Below are 24497 nucleotides of genomic sequence, written 5' to 3' on the forward strand. Positions count from 1 at the left end.
GGGCATGATTTTGTCGTACGGTGCTAAAGATTTCTCGTTCATCGAGCAGAGGATTTCGGAGATAGAAGCCACCCTGAGGAGATGCATTTCCCTAGGAAGTGTATCAACATGAACATTTGCTGAAATTAGACATGCCGAAAGCGCGTGTTTGTGACTATTGTAAAAGATAAGGGGGGTTCTGGGCGCTCTCGTGTGACGTTTGCGATTACGATTTTCATCCCAATTGTGTGGAAGAACCATGTCTAGAGCTATGAAACACCGATACAGGTATGCATACAGGTACAACAAATAACATTTTTTAAAAAATATGAGATACGGGTACTACAGGGATATATATAACCATAAATAACATTCATAGTAACTAATAAGTCATTAATTCATAAAAAAAAATTTGATACTTCAAATTATTTAACTATCAAATTTGACTATTCTAAGATATTTTTATGATCGTCATCCACAAAATTTAATACTAATTAGTTTTTAGTTTTTTACAAATAAAAAAGTATGTGCGGACTGGTTTAGTTAATTATTTATATTTAATTTTTTATATATATTAATCCCTATTTTTGTAAAGTTATTTTAAAAATCTCTAAATTTTACCTAATAAACTCTGAAACATATTCTCGCGTATCCCATAATTAAAACGTTATACTTGTTTTTCCGTATCCCATACATATCCTAGGCATATCTATATCCCGGAATATTCGATACACGTAAGTAAACCTCTTAAAAGTATTGGTGCTTGAAAGGTCTGGAGTCTTTAGTAGGAGATGCTAGTAGGGGCTAGATTTACACGTGCATGCACAAAAACTTTTTTTTTTTTTTTGTAAATCGAACTTGCTCAATTTCTTTCCGTATATATATATATGTGTTATCATTTGAGTGGTCCAGAACCATTTTTTACATACCAATATAAAACTTTTTAAAATTAAACTATATTTGAACTATAAAAGTAAGATTGAATCGCTTTGAACAAACTTAGAAAAATTTAGCGTCCATCATATATTAATCAAGTTGGATTTTGTAATTAAATACAAACTAAAAAAAAAAATTAACCACTCTGGACTTTAATTTGTCAGAAACAAATGTCGAAATCATCCATAAGAAGGCAGGAAATCATCCACGGTAAGAGTGATTCCGACTGCCAATGGGCCTAGGCTCCAGGTCCCTTGTCTCCGCGCATGGATACTACTACTGTTACTCATGGTTGTAAAAAACGCTAGGCGCTAGTCGGGCGGACATGGCCTTCGAGGATTACTTGGGGATTAGTCGGAGATTTTTTTTTCCAATGATTAATCGGATTTGTATTTTTGTATTTTTTTTATTTGTTAATTTATATAAATTCAATTAAAATATGTATTATAGGGTGTCTTCTATGGTTACTTTGTTTTTTACAAAGTAAAGCTTGCTTTGTGTTTTTCACCATTGGATGATGGTGGACTTTAACAAAGTAAGTTCATCTAATGGTGATAAAAACAAAATAAGGCTTACTTTGTTAAAAACAAAGTAAGCATAGCCTAACCCTGTATTATAGTATCTAAAAATAATAGTATAAAATTATTTAATAGAAAAACATGTATATTTATAATATATATCTTTAAAAATTAGCAAACATCAACATTTCAACAACAATATTATTGAAACAACTCAAAAATAAATGATAATAAAGAAAAAAATAAAATCATAATAAAAAATATTTTTGTTCATCGTTGCTTAGGCTTGAGACGGCTAAAAATCGCTTAAGAACCACAAAAATACCTAGAGACACTAAGCGAAAAAATCCAAGGTGGATTCTCGATTTCGAGCGCCTAACCGATCCAGACGGCCTTCATTTTGAACAGTGCTTAATTTTAATTTTCCATATATAATATATAGTACACCTAAAAAAACTATGTAAATCAAGAATATATTTACGGACATTCCTGTTTAGCAACATTTCGTGTTCGTGTACATGTGTATTTTGTATTGGCTTTATACATTAAAAGTCCTTCGAACTTGTCCAAAAAGTTTGATTGATCCCTTGAATTTAAATGATGTCTTGTTAGTCCATCAACTTGTTTAAAAGAACCTATTGTCCACTTGAATTTATTTAAAATGACCTATTAACCCTGAATTTGTTTATATTGATCTATTTCTCCCGAACTTGTTTAAAATGACCTAAATTGCAATTTGTCTAAATCCATAAAAAAATTCAAAACTTAAAAGGTAAAGGCTTAATTCATGATTTCAAATCTTTAAAACAAATTAACTTTTTTATTTTGTACATTTTTATGACGTTTTTATATATTTAAGAACTTAATCATGACACTTTAAGCACGTTTATGGGGCTAATGAGATACTATATAAGTTCAGACGGTAACCCAACCTTTTTGGACAAGTTCAGGGCAACTGATGTATTAAGCCTATCCCATATATATGGGCGGATAGGTCCGGGAGGGCCCGGCCGCCGGAACCACCATGACCAGGGGTAGTTTAGGCCCCATATCTCCACAAAATTTGAGGCTATGGTGGTTCCGGTCCCGTGTCTCTAAGAAATTTTGATGGGATGCTGAATTAGCACCCCAAATTTGGCGCCTGTTAAACCCTCTCTAAATCCGAAATTCTAAATTTTTTTGGCCTGTTAGGTCCTCTCTAAATCCAAAATTCTAATTTTTTAGTCGGTTAGGCTCTCCTTAAATCCAATTGTCTAAATTTTTTGGTCTATTAAATCTAAATTTCTAAATTTTTGTGCCTATTAGGCTCCCTAAATCGGATTTTTTTTCTATTGTTAAGAATCTTAAACTTCTTGACCACTCAGATTATATCACGTATATATGCAAAAAAAAATAAAAAATTGAACAAGTTCGATTTAGTTAAAAAAAAAAATTACACTCGCACGTGTAAAATCGCCTCCCAACCGACCAATCCTGTATTCCCCAATAAATAAATAAATAAATAAATATATATATATAGAATGAGAAAGTTGTGATATTTATTATGCTAATCTGATATAAAAACCTGAATATGAGAGGCAGAGAGAAATTCAAGGAAACAAAGTTTGAAACAACAAAAATAGATAAGAAAAAATGCTAATTTAGGAAAACATTCAATCAAATTTTATTTTTCTTCTTCTTGTTCTTGTTAGCCATGTTCAAAAGATTATCGGAGCCATCATACAAGAATATTTCGTTCTCTCTCTTGTCTTCTTCGGAGAGAAGAGGAGAACGAAACATTTGATCGTTTACAATTAATCTGTCTTAAGAATGTTGAAAGCACAAATGAACGGAAGCGGAACTGTGGCTGTAGCTATTGATAAAGATAAAAACAGCCAAAATGCCTTGAAATGGGCTATCGATAACGTTGTACCGCGAGGTCAACCCGTGATTCTGCTCCATGTCAAACAGAAGCAGAGTACGAACGAAACGAAACGTTCTTTTTTTACGCGTAAAAACGTATGTATTTGCTGTCGTTATTATGATAATAATGATGTTTTAATGGTAGGTGGAGATGGTGGCTTGGTTTGCAGGGAGTCTGATCCTCTTTACAAGGAATTTTTCCTTCCGTTTCGGTGTTTTTGTACCCGTAAAGACGTATGTATTTTTTCCTACATTGTTTCTTTCTTTGTTTGTTTTCATGTATGTGTAAAGGCGTATATTGTTTCTTTCTTCGGTTTCATGTACGGGTAAAAACGTACGTATTTTTCTACATTGTTTCTTTCTTTGTTTTCATGTATGGGTAAAGACGTATGTATTTTTCTACATTGTTTCTTTCTTTGTTTTCATGTACGGGTAAAAGCGTATGTATACATTGTTTCGTTCTTTGTTTTCATGTATGCGTAAAGGCGTACGTATTTTTCTACATTGTTTATGCCTACATTGTTTATTTCTTTGTTTTCATGTACGGGTAAAAACACATGTATTTTTCTGCATTGTTTCTTTTTTTTTTCATGTACGGGTAAAGACGTATGTATTTTTCTACATTATTTATGCCTAATTTCTTTGTTTTCATGTTCGCGTAAAGATGTAACGTATGTATTTTTCTACATTGTTTATGGGCCTAATACACAAATAACCTCCTGAACTTGTCCAAATGTTGCAATTGTCCCCTCCAACTTTTACAATAACCCCTCAAACTTGTTCAATTGTAAAACAGAACCCCAAATTGCTGACATGGACTGCAATTGAAGAAACACGTGAAATACAAAAGCTGCAAACACTCGTGGAATGTGATAATTAGATCTTTAGGCCCAAAAAAATCAGTATTTAAGTAACCAAATCCTCAATTCTTCAACTTCTTCTTCTTCTTTTTGTTATTGCTATTCGTTTTTTAGTGATTTCTTGATTCAAAGTTTTGGGATATTATGTGGGTGAAAATGTGTTTATGTGGAGAAATAGCTCCATTGAAGATTTCATAGCGTGATACGAATTCGGGGAAACATTTTTACGGTTGCTTCAAGTACGGGGTAAAAAAATCCCAATTTGGGGTTATGTTTTACAATTGGACAAGTTTGAGGGGTTATATTTTTCAATTGGACAAGTTTGAGGGGTAAGTTGTTACAATTGAAAGTTGAGGGGGGCAGTTGCAATATTTGGACAAATTGAGGGGGTTATTTGTGTATTAGGCCTTGTTTATGCCTACATTGTTTCTTTCTTTGTTTTCATGTACGGGTAAAAACGTACGTATACATCGTTTCGTTCTTTGTTTTCATGTATGGGTAAAGATGCATGTATTTTTCTACATTGTATATGCCTACATTATTTCTTTCTTTATTTTCATGTACGGGTAAAAACATTTTACGTATGTGTTTTTCTATATTGTTTTTTTCTTTGTTTTCATGTACGAGTAAAGACATATATATATTTTTTTACATTGTTTATGCCTACATTGTTTCTTTCTTTGTTTTCATTTACGTGTAAAGACGTGTGTATACATTGTTTCGTTTTTTGTTTTCATGTAGTTTATTAAAGATAAAAAGTTCACGTTTATAATTTTATATAATTCTACTCCTAATTTTATAATTTTAAGGCATTTTCATTTTTTTTTAATAAAACAAATTTACACCGCTAAATTAAATTTCTATGATTTTTTTTACTAAATCAAATACTATATATTTGGAGAAATTACGTGTGGGAAAAAAATAGAAAAAAAATGTTTTATCATTAAAAATATAAAAAATGGTAGTTTTGTCATTATTTAGTTTAATTTGACCATTGACTCTAAAGAAGGACTAAAGAGTTGATAGAAACAAAATTTAGGGATCATATAATTATTTTAAAAAACACAGGGACTAACTAGTATAATATGTAAAACTATAGGGACTTATAAATTGTTTAACCTTGTTTCTTTATGTATTTTCTTGTACCCGTAAAGACGTATGTATTTGCCGACATTGTTTCTTTCTTTGCTTTCATGTATGCATAAAGACGTATGTATTTTCCGACAATGTTTCTTTCTTTGTTTTCATGAATCGGGAGCTGAATCTCGTATTTGATTTGATTTCAGATTGAAAGTAGGGACGTGGTGCTCGAAGATATGGACGTAGCGAAAGCTGTAGTTGAATACGCGACGAACACTTGCGTCGAGACTTTAGTCGTCGGTGCCTCTAACAAATCAGGATTTCTCAGGTTCGTAACATGAACAAAACATGTCTGTTTGGAAATTGATTGTAGTTTACTTACCGCGATAAACTTATTCTCAGTAGATTCAAGGTCACAGATACACCGGGCAGCATTCTGAAAACCGCACCCGATTTCTGTACTGTTCATGTGATTTCCAAAGGAAAAATTCAATCCACGAGATCCGCCTCCCGCGCTGCCCCGACTATCGTTTGTCAAATTCCCGAGCAACCCGTCGCAAAACCTCCTCCGCAATTGGACACTTTCCTTCCTCTTGCTAATAGCAATAAAAGAGGTATGTTCTTGTTAATAAAAGAGGTATGTTCTTTATTTTTCCCTTCCGAATCCTAATGTTCGTCGTTTTTTTCGCAATTTTGAAGTATCGGTCCCTGAGAAGCCACCGATGGATCCGCCTCCAAGAGCGAGTGATGAAACGGACTTTTTTAGGTATGTTTTACGGATTGAATATCGATTCTATTCTTATTGTTTGTATGTTTTTTTTTTCAGCAAAAAGCATCATTAGGCCCCTGATCTTTAATTTTTTTATTCATTAAGCCCTTGATCTTTTATTTGGATACATTAAGTCCCTGATCATTTATTTTTAGTCTCATTAAGCCCTTGATCTTTTATTTGGATACATTAAGTCCCTGATCATTTATTTTTAGTCTCATTAAGCCCTTGATGACCAAATTAGTAAGTTACGAACATCTAATTCTGTTAAAAATTCGTTATTAACTTCATCTGTATTTGAAATTATTAAAAAAATATATTTTTTAGAATTTGAATTAAGGTTTTTACATTTTTTCGATAGCCATACTACGCATCCAAAACTGCTTTCATAAAGTTTAAAATACAAATTTTGAATGCAGGTACAATGAATAACAGTCTGTTAACCGAATTTTATGTTCAAAATTAATTTTTGGGTAAAGTTCAAATAAAACCCATGTGGTTTCACTAATTTTCAGATGAAGTACTGTGGTTTACTTTTTGTCAAAACGAGGATTGAGGTTTCACACTTTTAATAATGCTACTCAAACTATCTTTAACGAGCTGAAAATGAAAATTTTCAAGAATTAAAGTTGTTCAATGCCATATTTTCTATGGAACTACATTTTCGATTTTAGAAATCATCTTTTTTGAAACTTTCTCTCTCTAAACATTAACTTTCTCTCTCTTTACCAAATATCATCTAAATAATCTCGAAATAAAAAAGTTGAAGAATTAAAGTTGCTTAGAATATTAGTAGTTTTTAAAATATGTCATTTTTGAAGTCGTCAATGGTGATTTTAATAGTATCAATCGAAAAAATCCTTATTTTGCTAAATTTGAAAACCTCAGTTCTCATTTTGACAAAAAATAAAATTAGTGAAACCACATGAGTTTTATTTGAACTTTACACTTAATTTTTTTGGTCATCAAGGGTTTAATGAAACTAAAAATAAATGATCAAGGACTTAATGTATCAAAATAAAAAATCAAGAGATTAATGAACCAAAAAATGAAAGATCAGGGGGCTTAATGATGTTTTTTTTTTTTTTTTTTTGCCTTTTTTTCACATTATTAACCTCTTGAAAACAGGTCACCTTTTACAAGAAGAGGCATGGCGAAATCGTATGGAGAACTCGGGATGCCTCCTGATACGGACATTTCGTTTGTTAGTTCGGGTAGACCGAGCGTTGACCGCCTGTTTCCAGCCTTTTATGATTCGGTAGACACTGGCCGCAACCAAAGGCTTTCTAATGTCTCTGATGCAGAGACCATTGATTCTTATGGTTACGGAAGAAAGTCCGTCGAGATTGGCTCTCCACCGGATTTCCTATCCGCATCACTGTCATTTGAGAATGAGAGGCAGTCTGTTTCGTCCCAATCCCTGGTACTTATTCACGTTTTTAAATACCATTTCATTGAGTTCGATTACGTGTTTTCGAACACTAATGCATCGAGTTTGAATGCATTGAGTTCGATTTTGGAACACGTTTTAATACATCAATACATCGTGTTCGATTTTGGAACACGTTTTCAAACACCAACGCGTCGAGTTTGATTTTGGAAACAAAGTTTATAAACACCAATGAATCGAATTCTATTTTGGAACACGTTTTCAAACACCAATGCGTCGAGTTCGATTTTGGAACTCGTTTGCAAACACTAATGCATCGAGTTCGATTTTGGAACACGTTTTTCAAACACCAATCTGTCGAGTTTGATTTTGGAACACGTTTCCAAACAACAATACATCTAGAACACGTTTTCAAACACCAATGCATCGAGTTTGATTTTGGAACACGTTTTCAAACACCAATGCATCAAGTTCTATTTTGGAATGCGTTTTCAAACACTAATGCATCGAGTTAAAATATGTTTTCAAACACCAATGCATCGAGTTTAATTTTGGAACACATTTTCAAACACCAACGCATCGAGTTCTATTTTGGAACACGTTTTCAAACACTAATGCATCGAGTTAAAAAACGTTTTCAAACACCAATGCATCGAGTTCGATTTTTGGAACGCCTTTTCAAACACCAATGCATCGAATTCTATTTTGGAACACGTTTTAAAACACATTATCGAGTTCGATTTTGGAACACGTTTTCAAACACCAATGCATCGCGTTCCATTTTGGAACACTTTTTCAAACACCAATGCATCGAGTTCTATTTTGGAACACGTTTTCAAACACCAATGCATCGAGTTCTATTTTGGAACATGTTTTCAAACACTAATGCATCGAGTTAAAATAGGTTTTCAAACACCAATGCATCGAGTTCGATTTGGGAACATGTTTTCAAACACCAATGCATCGAGTTCTATTTTGGAACGCGTTTTCAAACACCAATACATCGAGTTCTATGTTGGAACACTTTTTCAAACACCAATGCATCGAGTTCGATTTTGGAACACGTTTTCAAACACTAATGTATCGAGTGTGATTTTGGAACACGTTTTCAAACACCAATGCATCGAGTTCGATTTTGGAATACGTTTTCAAACACCGAACTCGATTTGGAATCAACGACATGTATCTATGAAATGCGATTAAAATTTAACTCGTAACTACAGGATGACGTAGAAGCCGAAATGAGGAGGCTAAAGCTCGAGCTCAAACAAACCATGGAAATGTATAGTACAGCTTGCAAAGAAGCTCTCACAGCAAAACAAAAGGTGAACATTTTACGTGTGTGTATATATAAAATAAAAAATTAATGAAACATATATAATAATTAAAAAATAATCGAGTCTATTTGCAAGTTTTTGAACTGGACCTTAGGAAGTTCAGGCTCAGACTCGTCGAGTCGAATCCTATCGAACCGAGCTTTGACCTAGCCGAGCTCGAATAGTTTACGAAACTATCAAGATTCATTGACACCCCTATCTGGCAATTATCGTGTTTCGTGTCAAAATCGTGTTATCTCATATTTATGTTCCATATGGTTTTATATGTTATAAATACTAGAAAAATGATTTTCGTGTCAATCGTGTCGTGTCAGTCGGGTTGGCTCTGTAATTGTGTTTTCGTATCAGAAATTGCCACACGGCCGCCTTCTTAAACATTGAGCAGTGGTGTAGATGGGGCCTGGGGCCTAGGCCCCAGTCTCCAAGAAATATTAATGGTGTGCTGAATTAGTACCTCAAAATGGTTCAGAAAGTGTTAGGTCCTTCCAAAATCTAATTTGGGCCTGTTAGGCGCTCTTTCAATTCAAATTTCTAATTTTTTTTTGGCATGTTAGGCCTCTCTAAATCTAAAATTCTAAATTTTTTTTGACCGGCCCTCTCAAATCCAAATTTCTAAATTTTTTTTGGACTGTTAGAACCTCCCAAAATCCAAATTTTTTTATTAAACAGACTTTCTTTTACATGTTAAAAATTATTAGACACAATCTAGCTTAATTTTGAGAAGTTTTACATTGATACTTAAAAATTATTTCTTGATCACTCAGATTATAATATACCGAACCAAACTAAAATAACCCATATCAAAATTACTAAAATATTTGACACTGACACTGAACCGAGTAGTATGTAAAACCGAAATATAATTCGGTTCAGTCCGATTTTAAATCGAACAAACCGAATTAATTAAAAAAATAAAAAACAACAAATAAAAATTATTTTATTTCCTTATAAATTTATCTCAACAACAAAAACATTTGAAATACTTCCAAAATATATCAATATTGACTTGTTATCTCAACCATATTAAAAAAACTAAACTTGTAACATCTAATGAAAAATAATGTAAAATATGAGTAATTCGGTGCGGTTCAGTTTTTTTACATTTTTTTTATCAAACTGAACTGAAAACCGAAATGAACGTAAAACTAAAACCAACACCGAAATTTCAAAAATACTGAATTCAATCAATTGGGTTCCTATTAGGGGTGTGCATCGGTACGGTTTAAACCGCATACCGAACCGAGCGGATTCTGTTATTCAGTTCGTTTTTTTTTTACATTTCGGTTCGACATCTGTTTTAATTTTTGTGTATTTCGGTATTCGGTTCGGTTTGATAAAAAAAATGTAAAAAAATCGAACCGTATCGAATTACACATTCTATATTATTTTATATATACACACACATGTATTTGAATTTACAAGTTTAATTTTGCTTATTATTATTGAGATAATAAACTAATATTAATATATTTTGAAAGTATTTCAAATTTTTTATTATTGAGGTATCTATAATGATAAAATATAGTGATTTTTATTTATTGTTTTTATTTTTTAATTAAATTCGGTTTGTTCAGTTTAAAACCGAACCGCACCGAATATTTTGGTTCGGTTTTATTTCGATTTTATATGTTATTCGGGTGTAAATTATTTTGATAATTTCGATATTCGGTTTTTTCGGATCGGTTTTGAAGCCATGCACACCCATAGTTCCTGTACGGCTTAACAGATGAACACCAAACTGACACTGAGCGCGTGTTTTTGCAGGCAAGAGAGCTTCAACTATGGAAAATAGAAGAAGAGCGGAGACTGGACGAGGCGCGACTAGCCGAAGAAGCTGCACTCGCAATCGTAGAACGGGAGAAAGCAAAATCAAAGGCAGCCATGGAAGCAGCAGAGGCAGCTCAAAGAATTGCAGAAATCGAATCGCGAAAAAGAATCGATGCGGAAATGAAAGTAATCAAGGAATCGGAAGAAAAGCGAAAGGCACTTGATGCTCTAGCAAATTCAGATGTGAGGTATCGGAAGTATACCATAGAAGAGATTGAAACTGCAACGGATTTCTTTTCGGCGTCAAGGAAGATCGGCGAGGGAGGGTATGGGCCTGTGTATAAGTGTACTCTTGATCATACTAGTGTCGCGATTAAGGTTTTGCGTCCTGATGCGGCGCAGGGGAGATCTCAGTTTCAGCAAGAGGTAAGTATATGTGCAGTAGTGTTGTCAATTAGTTCGGGGATTCCTCATCCAGGGGACGGGTGGGGATGGTTTTTATTTTGTCCCCAACAGCGGGGATGGATGGATATGATTATAAATGTTTCCATCCCCGAATATTCCTAATGCATTCCTGACTAAATACCTAAGTATAAACAAAATAAACTGAATTAATGGGTTGCTCACGAGTTGTTCGCGAGCTTGTTAATAAACTTGTTCGTTAGTAATTCATTAATTATATTGATTTAAAATTGCTTTAACAACGGTAAAACTAAAATTTATATTTTGTCCGATAGTCGGAGACGGGACGGGTATGGTTATAAGTGTCCATGTCCCTGTCTCCAATGCATGTCCGACTAAATATCTAAATATAAAAAATAAACTGAATGAATGAGTTGCTCACGAGTTCGATTACGAGTTTTGTTAGCGAGCAGCTCATTAATTTTGTTCATGAATTTTGACCAGGAACAACTTAGTAATTATATTAATTTAAAATTTCATTAACTGGCCTGTAAAACTAAATTTTAAACAAAACTATGATTGTGTTACATTTCCCTCCTTATAAAAATATTATGATTAAAAAATAATCGAACCAAGCTTGTTCATGAACCTATAGTCGTACCTGCTCGTGGGTTTCGAGTTGAGCTTCATGCCGTGCTCAAGCTCGGCTCGTTTATAAATAGAGTCGAATACGATCGAGTTTTTAATGAGCCGTTTATGAACGGCTCTACAACCCTAGGCCCAGGATAAAGAAAGGCTAGGAGTGCAACCGCACATGGCCAAAAGAAAAAAAAGGTCAAATGTTTTTTACTATATATATATTATTTTTCTTTTATTATAAATGTAGTTATAATATCGATTCAGACCTAAAAGGAGACCAAATAATATGATATTTTAGATATAAAATGGACCCAAATTTCTATTATAAACTTTCAAGGACAATTTTTTTGGGGGATAAAGATCAAATTTAACCATAACGGTGTGCAAAAAGGTGCAATTTTAACCCTAACGTTTTCAAACAATATCAATTTTCGCCCTACGTTATAGAAAATTAGAAAAAATTGGTTTGACTGGTATTTAACTCTAACTTTAGACATTCCAAATATCAATTATATCTACGATATTTAGTGTATTACTAACAAAATTACAAAAATTTTGTTAAAATGCTAAAAACAAAATCTGTTACGTATTAATCACAATTTATTTTATCAAACTGTCTAAAATATTTACTGTGTTATTAATATAGTTATAAAAAATGTATAAAACTACTCCAATTCATAGACAAACTTGTTTGGAATGTCCGGTGTGACCGTTAAATAACAATCAAATCAGTCTTTTAAAATTTTCAATAGCGCAAGGCTAAAATTGATATTCCTTGTAAACGTTAAAGTTAAATTTGCACTATTTCAAATTTAATCTCTAACATTTCAAGCGAAACTTAATTTTAAGCTTGAGATTAAATTTGACCCTTATCCCATTTTTTTAAGGGTCTTTTATCTCTTATTTCGCCTAGGGCCCAATCTTAATGATGACCATGATCGATTTTGCAGGTTGAGGTGTTAAGTTGCATTCGGCACCCGAACATGGTTCTTCTTCTGGGAGCATGTCCGTCATACGGATGCCTAATATACGAGTACATGGCAAACGGGAGCTTAGAAGATCGTTTATTCCGACGGGGAAACAGTGCTCCGCTAACATGGCAACAAAGGTTCAGAATTGCATCTGAAATAGGAACCGGGTTGCTATTCCTGCACCAAGCAAAACCCGAACCACTCGTGCATCGTGATCTAAAACCAGCAAACATATTGCTAGACCGCAACTTCGTAAGCAAGATTAGCGATGTCGGATTAGCAAGACTAGTCCCACCGTCGGTAGCCGACAGTGTGACACAATATAGAATGACATCAACTGCAGGGACATTCTGTTATATAGACCCGGAATATCAGCAAACAGGAATGCTCGGTATAAAATCGGACATATACTCACTCGGAATAATGTTACTACAAATCGTAACAGCTAAACCCCCAATGGGTTTAACTCACCATGTTGAAAGGTCACTTGAAAATGGTACATTTGCCGAAATGTTGGATCCGTCCGTGCCTAATTGGCCTGTCGAAGAGGCTGAAAGCTTTGCGAGGATGGCGCTCAAATGCGCTGAGTTAAGGCGGAAAGACCGGCCAGATCTTGGCAGCGTTATACTGCGGGAACTTAACAGATTGAGAGGCATTGCTGAAGATACCACGAATCCCGAACCGAGTAACACTACTCACAGCAGTAGTACTTCCCAAGTTTCTTTAGAGATGGTAAGTGTTATTTTTTTCAAATTTTGCTCCGAATAATGCTCTGAAACGGCATTATTCCTTTCATATAGCCCGGTTAGAAATTATTCTCTGAGTAGTGCTGAGTTAAAATGGGTGAAATCGGACAAAATACGTCCGACTTCAAACTGTAAAGAAGTCGGATGAAGTTCATCCGACTTCTTTACAAAAAGTGTCACCCAGTTTACACATTTCTCAAAGTTTACCGCCCTCAAATTACTTATCACCACCCCTATTTGGACAATTTTGCCCTTTTCATAATTTGTTTTCAAAACTAAATTTTCTTTTCTAGAGAATCGGCCAAAATTTGGCCTAAACGGATGTGGCATCCGCCCCAGCCCATGGTGGGGGCGGATGTGGCATCCTTTTAGGCCATGGCTGGGGCAGATGCCGCATCCGTTTGGCCCAAATTTTGGCTGTGCAAAATTGTAAGATTTTTAGTGACGAAAAATACTAAATCGTTCAATTTTTTGTGACGCAAAATACAAAATTCTCCAATTTTTTGAGACGAAAAATGCAAAATCGTCAGAAAAAATATGTACTATTTTCATGAGTTTTTGATAAAAAAAGCCGTAAATTTTAATGTTTCCAACTCGTAATCATCCATTTCCGGGGTTCGGGTTCATAATTTCAATTGTTGTTGTTCGGGTTTATGATTTTGGAGAGAGAATTTTCAGTTTTTGATCAAAATTATGAGAAGGGCAAAAAAGTCCAAATGGGGACGGTGATAAGTAATTTGGGGCGGTATTGCAAAGAAGTCGGATCTGTAAAGAAGTAGGATGAACTTCATCCGACTTCTTTGCAACTTAAACTCGGATGAAGTTCATCCGACTTTTCTTAAGAAACGTAACCCAAGCTTAAAAGCTTGGGTTACACACTTTATAAAGAAGTCGGACAAACTTCGTCCAATTTCAATCTAGTTAACTCAGTACTATAAAGGGCGGCCCGGTGCACTACGCGTCTCCGCTTAAGCGAGGGTCCGGGGAGGGGTCCCACCACAAGGGTGTACTGGGGGCAAGCCTTCTCAGTCACACGACAACAACGTTTACCGTTGCGCCAAGGCTCGCCCTCTAGTTAACTCAGCACTACACAAGAAATAAATTTTAACCGGAGTGTTTGAAAGGAATAACGCTAGTTTGAAGCATCATTCTTACTAAAACCCCTATTTATTTTTCTCGTTTCTTTTCTCCACTGTACCGTCACTAACAATTTCGTTCTTTTCATCGACAGAGCGGTACGAACGCATCCGAAGCAAGCTCGAAAGGTCCTTCAACACCTACGGATCGTGCCGTATGAATTGTGTAACGAAAACTGGAACCATAAATCTGTCTGGAGTTTATGATTTCTCTCAAAATCTTTGAAGCTGTGTAGTTTTGGTATGTACAGAGAATCAAAAAAAGAGGCTACTAAATGTTCATTTTTTGCTATATAATTAGTTTCTTAATCATATAAATTAGCCATAATCTTTGAGTCTAAACATGCACAAAAAAACCATCATGTATTTGAATTTTGATGTTACGTTACGTATTCTAGTTATAGGTATAGCAAACAGGCATCGGGATTATGCAACTCATAACGTTTCATGATATAAAAGAGCATTTTTTCATACCTCGGTATCAATAAGTTCCGCACAGTGGCGAATACAAGATTGCTCGGTTAGGGGGCCGATTTTACACGGGGTGTGTAAAAAAAAAAATTTGTTAAATCGGTGTCTAATAGGAAAAAAATCGGATTTAGAGAAGGCCTAATAGATGAAAAAAATTAGAAATTTAAGGAAAGGCCTATCACGCTAAAAAAAATAGAAATTTGGACTTAGAGAGAGTCTAACAGACCAAAAAATTGAAATTTTGGATTTAGATAGGACTTAACGGGACCTGGGCCAATTTTGGGGTACTAATATAGCACCCTGAGCTAAATTTCTTTGAGACAGGGGAGCCGGAATCACCACAACCTTAAATTTTGTGGAGAGGGGAGCCGAAACTACTCGTGGCCATGGTGGTTCAGCGGTCGGAGGGGCCCGGGCCCTTTGTCGACTACAAGAAAACAGCCATCAGGATCCAGTGGTGAATACAGAATTGCTTGGTTGGGAGGAGGCTGATTTTACACGTGGTGTGTAAATTTTTTTTTGCTAAATCGGTATCTAATAGAAAAAAATTGGATTTAGAGAAGGCCTAATAGATGAAAAAAAAAATTAGAAATTTAGATTTAATGAGGGCCTAACAGGCCAAAAAAATTAGAAATTTGAACTTAGAAATGGCATAAAAAGGCCTAAAAAAATGAAATTTTTGGATTTAGAGAGGACTTAACTGGATCTGGGCTAATTTTGGGGTACTAATATAGTACCAAAGCTAAATTTCTTGGAAATAGAGGGGCCGGAATCACCACAACCTTAAATTTTGTGGTGACATGGGGTCGAAACTACTCGTGGTCATTGTGGTTTCGGCAGCCGGAGGGGCCCGGGCCCCCTGTCTCCGCCCCTGTCGGTATCAATAAGTTCCGCATGGTATAAACGTTACGTATTCTAGTTATAGGTAGCAAACAGCCATCAGGATTATGCAACACATAACGTTTTATGAGATAAAAGAACATTTTTTCGGTATCAATAAGTTCCGCATGGTATAAACTAGGGGTGAGTACGGTTCGGTACAATTCGGGGATTTTAATATCTCTAGAATTGTATCTACTAAAGTAAACGGTACAATTCGGTTCGGTCCTAATGAAAAAGTCAACGGTTCAATCTAGTTCTGGATCTTTTTTCCGGATATTCGGTATAGTTCTAGAATCTCCAATATATTTACTCGGTAATATTAAGAATTTGAAAATCTCATGAATTGTACCTAATTAAGTCAACGGTACAATTCAGTTCGATCCTGTAGAAAAAGTCAACGGTTCAATCCAATTCTGGATCTTTTTTCTCGGGTATTCGGTCCGGTTCAAGAATCTCCGAGATTCACGTTCAGCCCTAGTATAAACGTTACATATTCTAGTTATAGGTAGCAAGCAAGCATTAGGATTATGCAACTCATAACGTTTCAATGATATAAAATAACATTTTTTCATGCCTCGGTATCAATTTTGAGATCGACAATAAGTTCCCGGCATCAATAACCAATAGGTAGCAAACACGCATCAGGATTATGCAACTCATAATGTTTCAATGATATAAAAGAACATATTTTCATGCCTCGTTATCAATTTTGAGATCGACAATAAGTTCCGGTATAAACGCTACATATTCTAGTCATAGGTAGCAAACAAACATCAAGGTTATGCAACTCATAATGTGTCAATGTAATAAAATAACATTTTTTCATGCCTCGGGTATCAATTTTGAGATCGACAATAAGTTTCAGCATCGAACACCATAATATAAACGTTACATATTCTAGTTATAGGTAGCAAACAGGCATTAGGATTACGCAACTCATAATGTTTCAATGATATAAAAAAAAAAACATTTTTTCCTGCCTCGATGTCGACAATAAGTTCCGGCATCGATCGCAATGGTACAAACGTTACATAAGTTATAGGTAGCAAACAGGCATCACGATTATACAATTCATAATGTCAGTAACATTTTTTCATGCCTCAGTATCAATATTGAGATCGACAATAAGTTCCGGCATCGGCATCAGCATCGAATACCATGGTAAAAACGTTACATATTCTATTTATAGGCAGCAAATAGGGCATCAGGATTATGCAACTCATAATGTGTCAATAACGTCTTTTCATGCCTCGGTATCAATATTGAGATCACAATAAGTTCGGACATTGATCACTATGGTATAAAATAACATTTTTTCATGCCTCGGTATCAATATTGAGATCAGACAATAAGTCCTGGCATCGATCACTACAAACGTTACATATTCTAGTTATAGATAGCAAACCGGCATCAAGATTATGCAACTCATAATCTTTCAATGATATAAAATAACGTTTTTTCATGCCTCTGTATAAATATTGAGATCGATAATAAGTTCCGGCATTGAAAACCATGGGATAAACGTTATATATTCTAGTTATAGGTGGCAAAACAAGCATAAAGATTATGCAACTCATAACGTTTCAATGATATAAAATAACGTTTTTTCAGGCCTCGGTATCAGTATTGAGATGACAATAAGTTCTAGCATCTAGCATCGATCATCATGGTATAAACGTTACATATTCTAGTTATAGGTAACAAACAGGCATTAGGATTATGCAACTCTTAACGTTTCAATGATATAAAATAACAATTTTTTCATGCCTCGGTATCAATTTTGAGATCGACAATAAGTTCCGGCATCTATTGCCATAGTATAAACGTTACATATTCTAGTTATAGGCACCAAACATGCATCAGGTATATGCAACTCAGAATGTTTCAATTATATAAAACAACATTCTTTCATGCCTCGGTATCAACATTGAGGACGACAATAAGTTCCAGCATCGATAACCACGGTATAAACGTTACATATTCTAGTTATAAATAGCAAACACGCATCAGGATTATGTATAACCCATAATGTTTCAATTATATAAAAAGAGCATAGTTTCATGCCTCAGTATCAGTTTCGACATCGATAATAAGATAATAAGCACCAGCATCGATAGATCGCCACGGCCTAAAACGGAAATCTGTTTCTTATATACTAAAGTTTAATCTAGTTAGAAGTTTAACCAAAAAAACAAACAGTTATCACTTCTTATGTTTTCTACAAGATTCAGGAGAATTTAGTTCCAATGGTGAGAGTGGCTGTCTCAATGAATCTATGTACTTCGAATCGATCTTCATATCAACTAGGCTACTCGATTTTCGCTTGTTCCCCCCCTGCGACAAATTGAGGCAAATTACACTCATCGGAGGAAATCCGGAATCTGTACAAACGGAAAAATACAGTAAATTATTTTCACTTTTGTTTGTTTATAAGTTGTAGCCTTACCTTGCTGCTGCTAGATACACTGTTTGAATGGTTACTACCACCGGAACCATCTCGGTTCTGATCATGGTGTTTCCCCTGCAACGAATTCAAGCAAATTACACTCCGAATCCGTACAAACGGAAAAACACACTTTTGTTTATGTAACGGTCGTAGCCTTACCTTGCTGCTAGAGACACTGTTCGAATGGCTACTACCAGAACCATGTCGGTTCTGCTCGCATTGTTTCTCCTGCAGAAATTCAAGCAAATTACACTCCCAAACCGTACAAATGGAAAAACACATGAACAGACAATGATAAAGGGCAGCCCGGCGCACTATGCGTCCCCGCTAAGTGAGGGTCCGGGAAAGGGTCCCACCATAAGGGTGTACCTTGCCAATTTTTTGGCAAGAGGCCGCTCCTTAGACTCAAACCCGTGACCTCCCGGTCACACGACAACAACGTTTACAGTAAATTATTTTCACTTTTGTTAGACACACTGTTCGAATGGTTACTACCAGAACCATGTCGGTTCTGATCCCGTTGTTTCCCCTGCAACAAATTCAAGCAAATTACACTCCCAAACCGCACAAATGGAAAAACACATGAACAGACAATGATAAAGGGCAGCCCGGTGCATTACGCGTCCCCGCTAAGCGAGGGTCCGGGAAGAGGTCCCTCCATAAGGATGTATTGGGTAGGAGTGGCAATTTCTGACACGAAAACACGATTTACAGAGACAACAAGACATGATTAACACGGAAATCATTTTTCTAGCATTTATAACATATAAAACCATATGAAACACATATATGAGATAACACGATTTTGACACGAAACACGAAATTGCCACCTCTAGTATTGGGGGCAAGCCTTCCCTTGCCAACTTTTTGGCAAGAGGACTCTCCTTAGACTCGAACCCGTGACCTCTCGGTCACATGACAACAACGTTTACAGTAAATTATTTTCACTTTTGTTTATTTAACGGTTGTAGCCTTACCTTGCTAGATACACTGCTCGAATGCTTACTACCAGAACCCTCTCGGTCCAGATACCGTTGTTGCTTCAATAACCTTTTGTTCTCGGCACGCAGCATGTTATTTTCTGCAGATACCATATTCACCTGCATATGCAGTAAAGTTATGATCCGAACGAACACCTTGAAATCCTCTACAAGAAACGAAATCTAAAACCGTCTTCTCACCTCCTCTTCTGCTTTATACAGATTGACCCTGAGATTTTCCTTCTCTTTCTGAAGCATGTTCACTTGAGCTGCTAGAGACAAAGCCATCTGAGTTGTTGGCCTCAAGCTGCCATATCCGAGAGTACACGCAATTCATTATACTTGCAGAAAGCGTAAAATTTTCAAACTGTCAAGTAATGGGAAGCCAGAAAAACAGTGTTGATACCTTTTCCACATTTTCAGCAACTGCTGGTACGACTCGAACCCCCTGTTAGACTCTAAAAATGCACGGCCTAACTCAGTTTCTTCTTCACTGACCAATGTAATTAAAATTGACTCGAGTATACGGTATTCTATATCTTTGGTCTTAGAAGATGAACCAGCCTGTAAGTTAACAAAAAAGTAATTAACCAGTCGTCTTTGCGCATCAAGAGCAAAATTTAAACAATTTATTTCAAACTCAATATAGAAGATAAGAGACATTAAGGTAAAAAGAAAAACAAAACAATGGTAATTATAATGAAAACGATAGGAGTAAAAGCAGTAGCTGCGAAGCTAGGACAGACTGTTCATCGATCCGGGAATAAAAGCAGTAGCTGCGAAGCTAAGATTTCAAATCACCCTTGCTCCTCGAAGTCTTTCCGATAGGTTGCCATTTCTAGCCCCTGAACGACTTTTAAGCCTTGGGAAAATTGTGGTGTCCTTCTTTGCATCATAATAATGTATAAGATGCCAGAAGGAATCCAACTTAACAAACATCATTTCCCGAGCCAGGAATGGTGGGCGGGGATAATAGTTGGGTTGCTCCAATGAAAGCGGAGAACTGGAAATCCTGCGCTAGCTTCTTCTTTCATTTCTCGTATAGAGCATTTCCTTTTTTACTAGATATGCAAAATATCTCTTGAAATAACTATTAACTATGCATAATCAAACAATAACACTGGTGAAAGTTTCAAGTGCAACAAAGTACAACACTGCTTTAAGACTCGATGCTCTAAGTAAACTGGTGACAGGGTTACTCAATAATCGGGAAGGATTAACAATGAGGTATAACAATTTTATATGCGGAGAACTGGAAATCCAGCGTTAGCTGCTTCTTTCATTTCTTGTATAGAGCATTTCCTTTTTTACTAAATGCAAAATATCTCTTGAAATAACAATTAACATTGCATAATCAAACAATACCACGGGTGAAAGTTTCAAGTACAACACTGCTTTAAGACTCGATGCTCTAAGTAAACTGATGACAGGGTTACTCAATAACCGGGATGGATTAACAATGAGGTATAACAATTTTATATGCGGAGAACTGGAAACCCCGCGCTAGCTGCTTCTTTCATTTCTCGTATAGAGCATTTCCTTTTTTACTAAATGCAAAATATCTCTTGAAATAACTATAACATAATCAAACAATACCGCGGGTGAAAGTTTCAAGTGCAACAAAGTACAACACTGCTTTAAGACTCGATGCTCTAAGTTACTCAATAATCGGGAACGATTGACAATGAGGTATAACAATTTTATATGCGTTCTACATGGAATTCAATCTTTATTTGAATGAAATTGACATTTATTAGTCATGAAAAGTTAGAAAACATTGAATGTTGATCATGAGTTGGATGCATAGCGTGGTTTTGTAATGAGAAATTCCGATAGTCCAAGTATGTGAGTCGGCCTCAAACCTAGAGGGAAAAATTTATGAACGCAACATTCTTAACAAGCAAATGTGTTACAGAAAATAACAGAAGCCATGATGCAAACTAAACCAACTTTTGTAAGAAAACTATGGAAGAACTAATTTTGAGTTGTCAAGAATCTTCCTTTTTTAATTTCCAGTATAAAGACCAAGATAAAATACCCCTTGAATCTCGGACTCATGCTTGACGGAATGCAATTCCTCGGATAGCCTCTCCAAAACGTCTTCCAATTGACAAACCTTGAACTCGGCTTCCTTTGCCCTCTCATCAGCCTCGTTTCCAAAATCCATTAAAGCTTCTCTATCGCGTTCATAAAGTGCACACTCCTTCTCCCATTTTTTACACTGACTAGCCAAAGATGCACACTTCTTCACCAATCTCTGGTTTTCACTTACAAACTTCTTCAACGCTAAAGCATTCATAGTCGATTCCGCCTGAAACCCAGAAACAAATTATATGACCTCATACTTTACACATATTTAGATATGAGAGATGGAGTTATGTGTTTACAGACCTTGGTTCGATCCATAAGTTTATCTCTATCACGCGATTTGTCGAGAAGACTAAGGTACTCATCGTTGAGGCGGCGATGAGCATCCTCAGTAGCACGAAGCTTCAACTGAAGAGTGTTTGCAGAGACTGGGAGACCTAAGGAATCATCAATTGTTTCTTTTATGTAAACTTCGATTTCTTTAGGAAGATCCATTTTTCTTATCTTGATCAAGAACCTAAAAGTTCACATTTTTCTTATCAATTGATGAAAACAATAAATTAGTAAACGCACACAACTGTATAAACTCAATTCAATCTTGTTTTAGAATACAATGATAAATATTGAAAGAACCCCAAAATAAAGACAAGAAACGAATAATCCCAATCAAAATAAAAAATCGAAATCAGAGCAGAAAAACAGAAACTAATTGTTAATGAAATGTGAAAGAGCAGTAAGAGAATAATCAATTCAGAATCCCCAAACATAACTACAGAATTTTCTGCTCTCTCCTAGTTAATTTCTAATTTTATGGATTGATCAGATGAGCTGAAATAATTATGTTTCTAAAACATCAACATGCATGCATTGATCATAACACTACTTAGATGATCATATTTCATCTTCAACTAATTAGATACAAAAAAAACCCTAAAATCCCTAATCACAAAAAGAACAAAGATGCAAAGTACCTTTCCTGGTCACAATTAAAACAAAAAACCCATAAAAATCCCTAATCAACATCTAAAACTTAATCATCATCAAGAATCGACAGAAGAAGAGGAGTTAGGTATGCGAAATTCGGAGGCTTCATCATATTTAAACACCCCAAAAGGAAAATTGGATGCTTATGCACAACTGTATAAACTCAATTCAATCTTGTTTTAGAATACAATGATAAATATTAAAAGAACACCAGAAAATAAACACAAAAGAAACTCACAAAATCAAAGTTAAAAAATTGAAATCAGAGGAGAAAAACAGAAACTAATTGTTAATGAAATGTGAAAGAGCAGCAGGAGAATAATGAATTCAGAATCCCTAAACACAGCTACAGAATTTTCTGCTCTCTCCCTGTTAATTTCTAATTTTATGGATTGATCATATGAGCTGAAATAATTATGCTTCTAAAACATCAACATGCCTGAATTGATCATAACACTAATTAGATGATCATAATTCATCTTCAACTAATTAGAAATGGAAAAACTATAAGTAAATTTAAAAACCAAAATAGCAATTAGATACTTATGTACAAGAAGAAATCACAAAAGAACACAGATGCAAAGTACCTTTCCGGGTCACAATTAAAACCAAAAACCCCTAAAATCCCTAATCAACATCTAAAAATTAATATAATCAATTCAGAATCCTCAAACATAATTACAGAATTTTCTGCTCTCTCCGTGTTAATTTCTAATTTTATGGATTGATAATATGAGCTGAAATAATTATGCTTCTAAAACATCAACATGCCTGAATTGATCATAACACTAATTAGATGATCATATTTCATCTTCAACTAATTATTAGATTTAAACACCACAAAAGCAATTAGGTATCATGTACAAGAAGAAATCACAAAAAGAAAAAGATGCAAAGTACCTTTCAGTGTCACAATTAAAACAAAAAAAAAAACCCTAAAATCCCTAATCATCATCAAGAACCGACAGAAGAAGAGGAGTTAGGTATGCGAAATTCGGAGGCTTCATCATATTTAAACACCCCCAAAAAGGAAAATTGGATACTTATGCACAAAAAAGAATCAGATTCCGGTATGTAATTTCATCAGAACAAAAAATTCAATTTGAAATTTTAAAAGACCATACAAAAACAAAAATTACAATAAAGAATTGTGAGAAAGAAGAATAAATCCGTAAACCTGAGAGACGCTGACGAGGTATGTGAAAATCTGCTTCAATGGCGCCGGTGAACGGCACAGAGAGTATAGTAGTACTATACTACTAGTGAAGGACGGTAACTTTTCGCGGCGCCGATGAGTTAGAGAGAATTGAGAGGAAACTCGCCGGCGTAGAGAGTAAAAGTAGAGATGAGAGTGATGTTTTTATGGTTTGGGGAAATTCAATTGTAAGGAAAGAGGGAATAGCCGTTACAGAAATTTTTTAAAATGGGAATTTTTTATTTTTTTGAAAAGTTCGGAACTTAACACGTGGCAAGATCTTAGTGCATTTAGAAATCAAAGGTGGTTTTTACACCGTTCGATTGAAAATTATTCTTCCGGTCTGAGTCCGAAATTAACGAAATATGTTTTTGGAAAATTACCTTATATATTTCAGTCATTTCGCGTAATATAATGAGTTTTATAAATTAATAAGGGAATAAATAATTTATTAATTTCTACCTTTTCCTTTTCATTTTTATTTTTATTTTTTTCAAGAGCTCATATATTAGCCACGTGTAACATAGAATATAATTTAAAAACTCAAGAACGATTTAAAAAAATAAATGGATTAGTATTGGAACGAAAATGACATGTTACAATATTAATATGAGCTGCTTCATTCACTAACCGTGTAACAAACGTCACAGAACAATCATGACGTAATTGAAAACCAAACTTAATATCTACTATGACACATCCGAACTCCATCAGATCTTTGTGTCTAGAGCGGAATCCGTCAACCACTACCTTCGCATCGCATTCCAATACAATATTGACATACGAAAGTGAAAACAACTATTGCTACTCTTTCTCAATGTTAAAGCTTTCGCGAGTTTGGCTGCTATAATTCCATTTGATAATGACCTATAACCCACCAAAAATTCGTCTGTCTGTCCTCGTAAAACCGCATCTACCCCAAATTGCTTCCGCTCACCGAAAATTGCAGCATCCATATTACATTTCATCTCGTCTTCCCTCAGTCTGCACCACCTAACCACTGGTCGACCCGCACCATC

The 24497-nt window shown here is 35.1% G+C and overlaps 2 protein-coding genes across 6 annotated transcripts; one reads left to right on the plus strand and one right to left on the minus strand.

The window, feature by feature from the left end:
• The first annotated feature begins 3161 nt into the window (after positions 1 to 3161).
• Positions 3162 to 14691, plus strand: LOC136203055 (U-box domain-containing protein 35). Of its 2 annotated transcripts, XM_065994094.1 has the most exons (10): positions 3162 to 3390; positions 3481 to 3569; positions 5482 to 5603; positions 5681 to 5889; positions 5975 to 6041; positions 7173 to 7467; positions 8658 to 8759; positions 10536 to 10964; positions 12530 to 13282; positions 14528 to 14691. In XM_065994094.1, exons 1-10 carry the CDS (start codon positions 3243 to 3245, stop codon positions 14591 to 14593), a joined length of 2280 nt encoding a protein of 759 aa, XP_065850166.1. In that variant the 5' UTR covers positions 3162 to 3242; the 3' UTR covers positions 14594 to 14691. The 2 variants fall into 2 exon arrangements, with proteins under 2 accessions (XP_065850166.1, XP_065850165.1); XM_065994093.1 differs by having other exon boundaries at positions 3162 to 3569.
• Positions 14692 to 17776: 3085 nt separating this feature from the next.
• Positions 17777 to 23653, minus strand: LOC136202145 (uncharacterized). Of its 4 annotated transcripts, none has more exons than XM_065992641.1 (9): positions 23461 to 23653; positions 21603 to 21816; positions 21250 to 21522; positions 19618 to 19775; positions 19413 to 19518; positions 19209 to 19331; positions 18391 to 18459; positions 18232 to 18306; positions 17777 to 18119 (listed from the first exon to the last, which is right to left on the minus strand). In XM_065992641.1, exons 2-9 carry the CDS (start codon positions 21792 to 21794, stop codon positions 17988 to 17990), a joined length of 1128 nt encoding a protein of 375 aa, XP_065848713.1. In that variant the 5' UTR covers positions 21795 to 21816; positions 23461 to 23653; the 3' UTR covers positions 17777 to 17987. The 4 variants fall into 4 exon arrangements, with proteins under 4 accessions (XP_065848713.1, XP_065848714.1, XP_065848715.1 ...); XM_065992642.1 differs by having other exon boundaries at positions 21603 to 21834; XM_065992643.1 differs by lacking the exon at positions 23461 to 23653 and adding an exon at positions 22871 to 23453.
• Positions 23654 to 24497: the final 844 nt, after the last annotated feature.

The sequence above is a fragment of the Euphorbia lathyris genome, chromosome 8 (genome assembly GCF_963576675.1).
Source record: "Euphorbia lathyris chromosome 8, ddEupLath1.1, whole genome shotgun sequence".
In the NCBI taxonomy this organism is placed as follows: Eukaryota; Viridiplantae; Streptophyta; class Magnoliopsida; order Malpighiales; family Euphorbiaceae; genus Euphorbia; species Euphorbia lathyris.

Bases quoted from the DNA above. Each gene is read 5' to 3' on its own strand.
- LOC136203055 (XM_065994093.1), top strand. From the start codon at position 3,243: ATGTTGAAAGCACAAATGAACGGAAGCGGAACTGTGGCTGTAGCTATT. The intron at 5,890-5,974 runs GTATGTTCTTGT...GCAATTTTGAAG, and splicing joins TGCTAATAGCAATAAAAGAG to TATCGGTCCCTGAGAAGCCA. The intron at 6,042-7,172 runs GTATGTTTTACG...TCTTGAAAACAG, and splicing joins GATGAAACGGACTTTTTTAG to GTCACCTTTTACAAGAAGAG.
- LOC136202145 (XM_065992641.1), bottom strand. From the start codon at position 21,794: ATGGATCTTCCTAAAGAAATCGAAGTTTACATAAAAGAAACAATTGAT. The intron at 18,460-19,208 runs GTAAGGCTACAA...GAATTTCTGCAG, and splicing joins CGAGCAGTGTATCTAGCAAG to GAGAAACAATGCGAGCAGAA. The intron at 18,120-18,231 runs GTAAGGCTACAA...AATTTGTCGCAG, and splicing joins GTGTATCTAGCAGCAGCAAG to GGGGGGAACAAGCGAAAATC.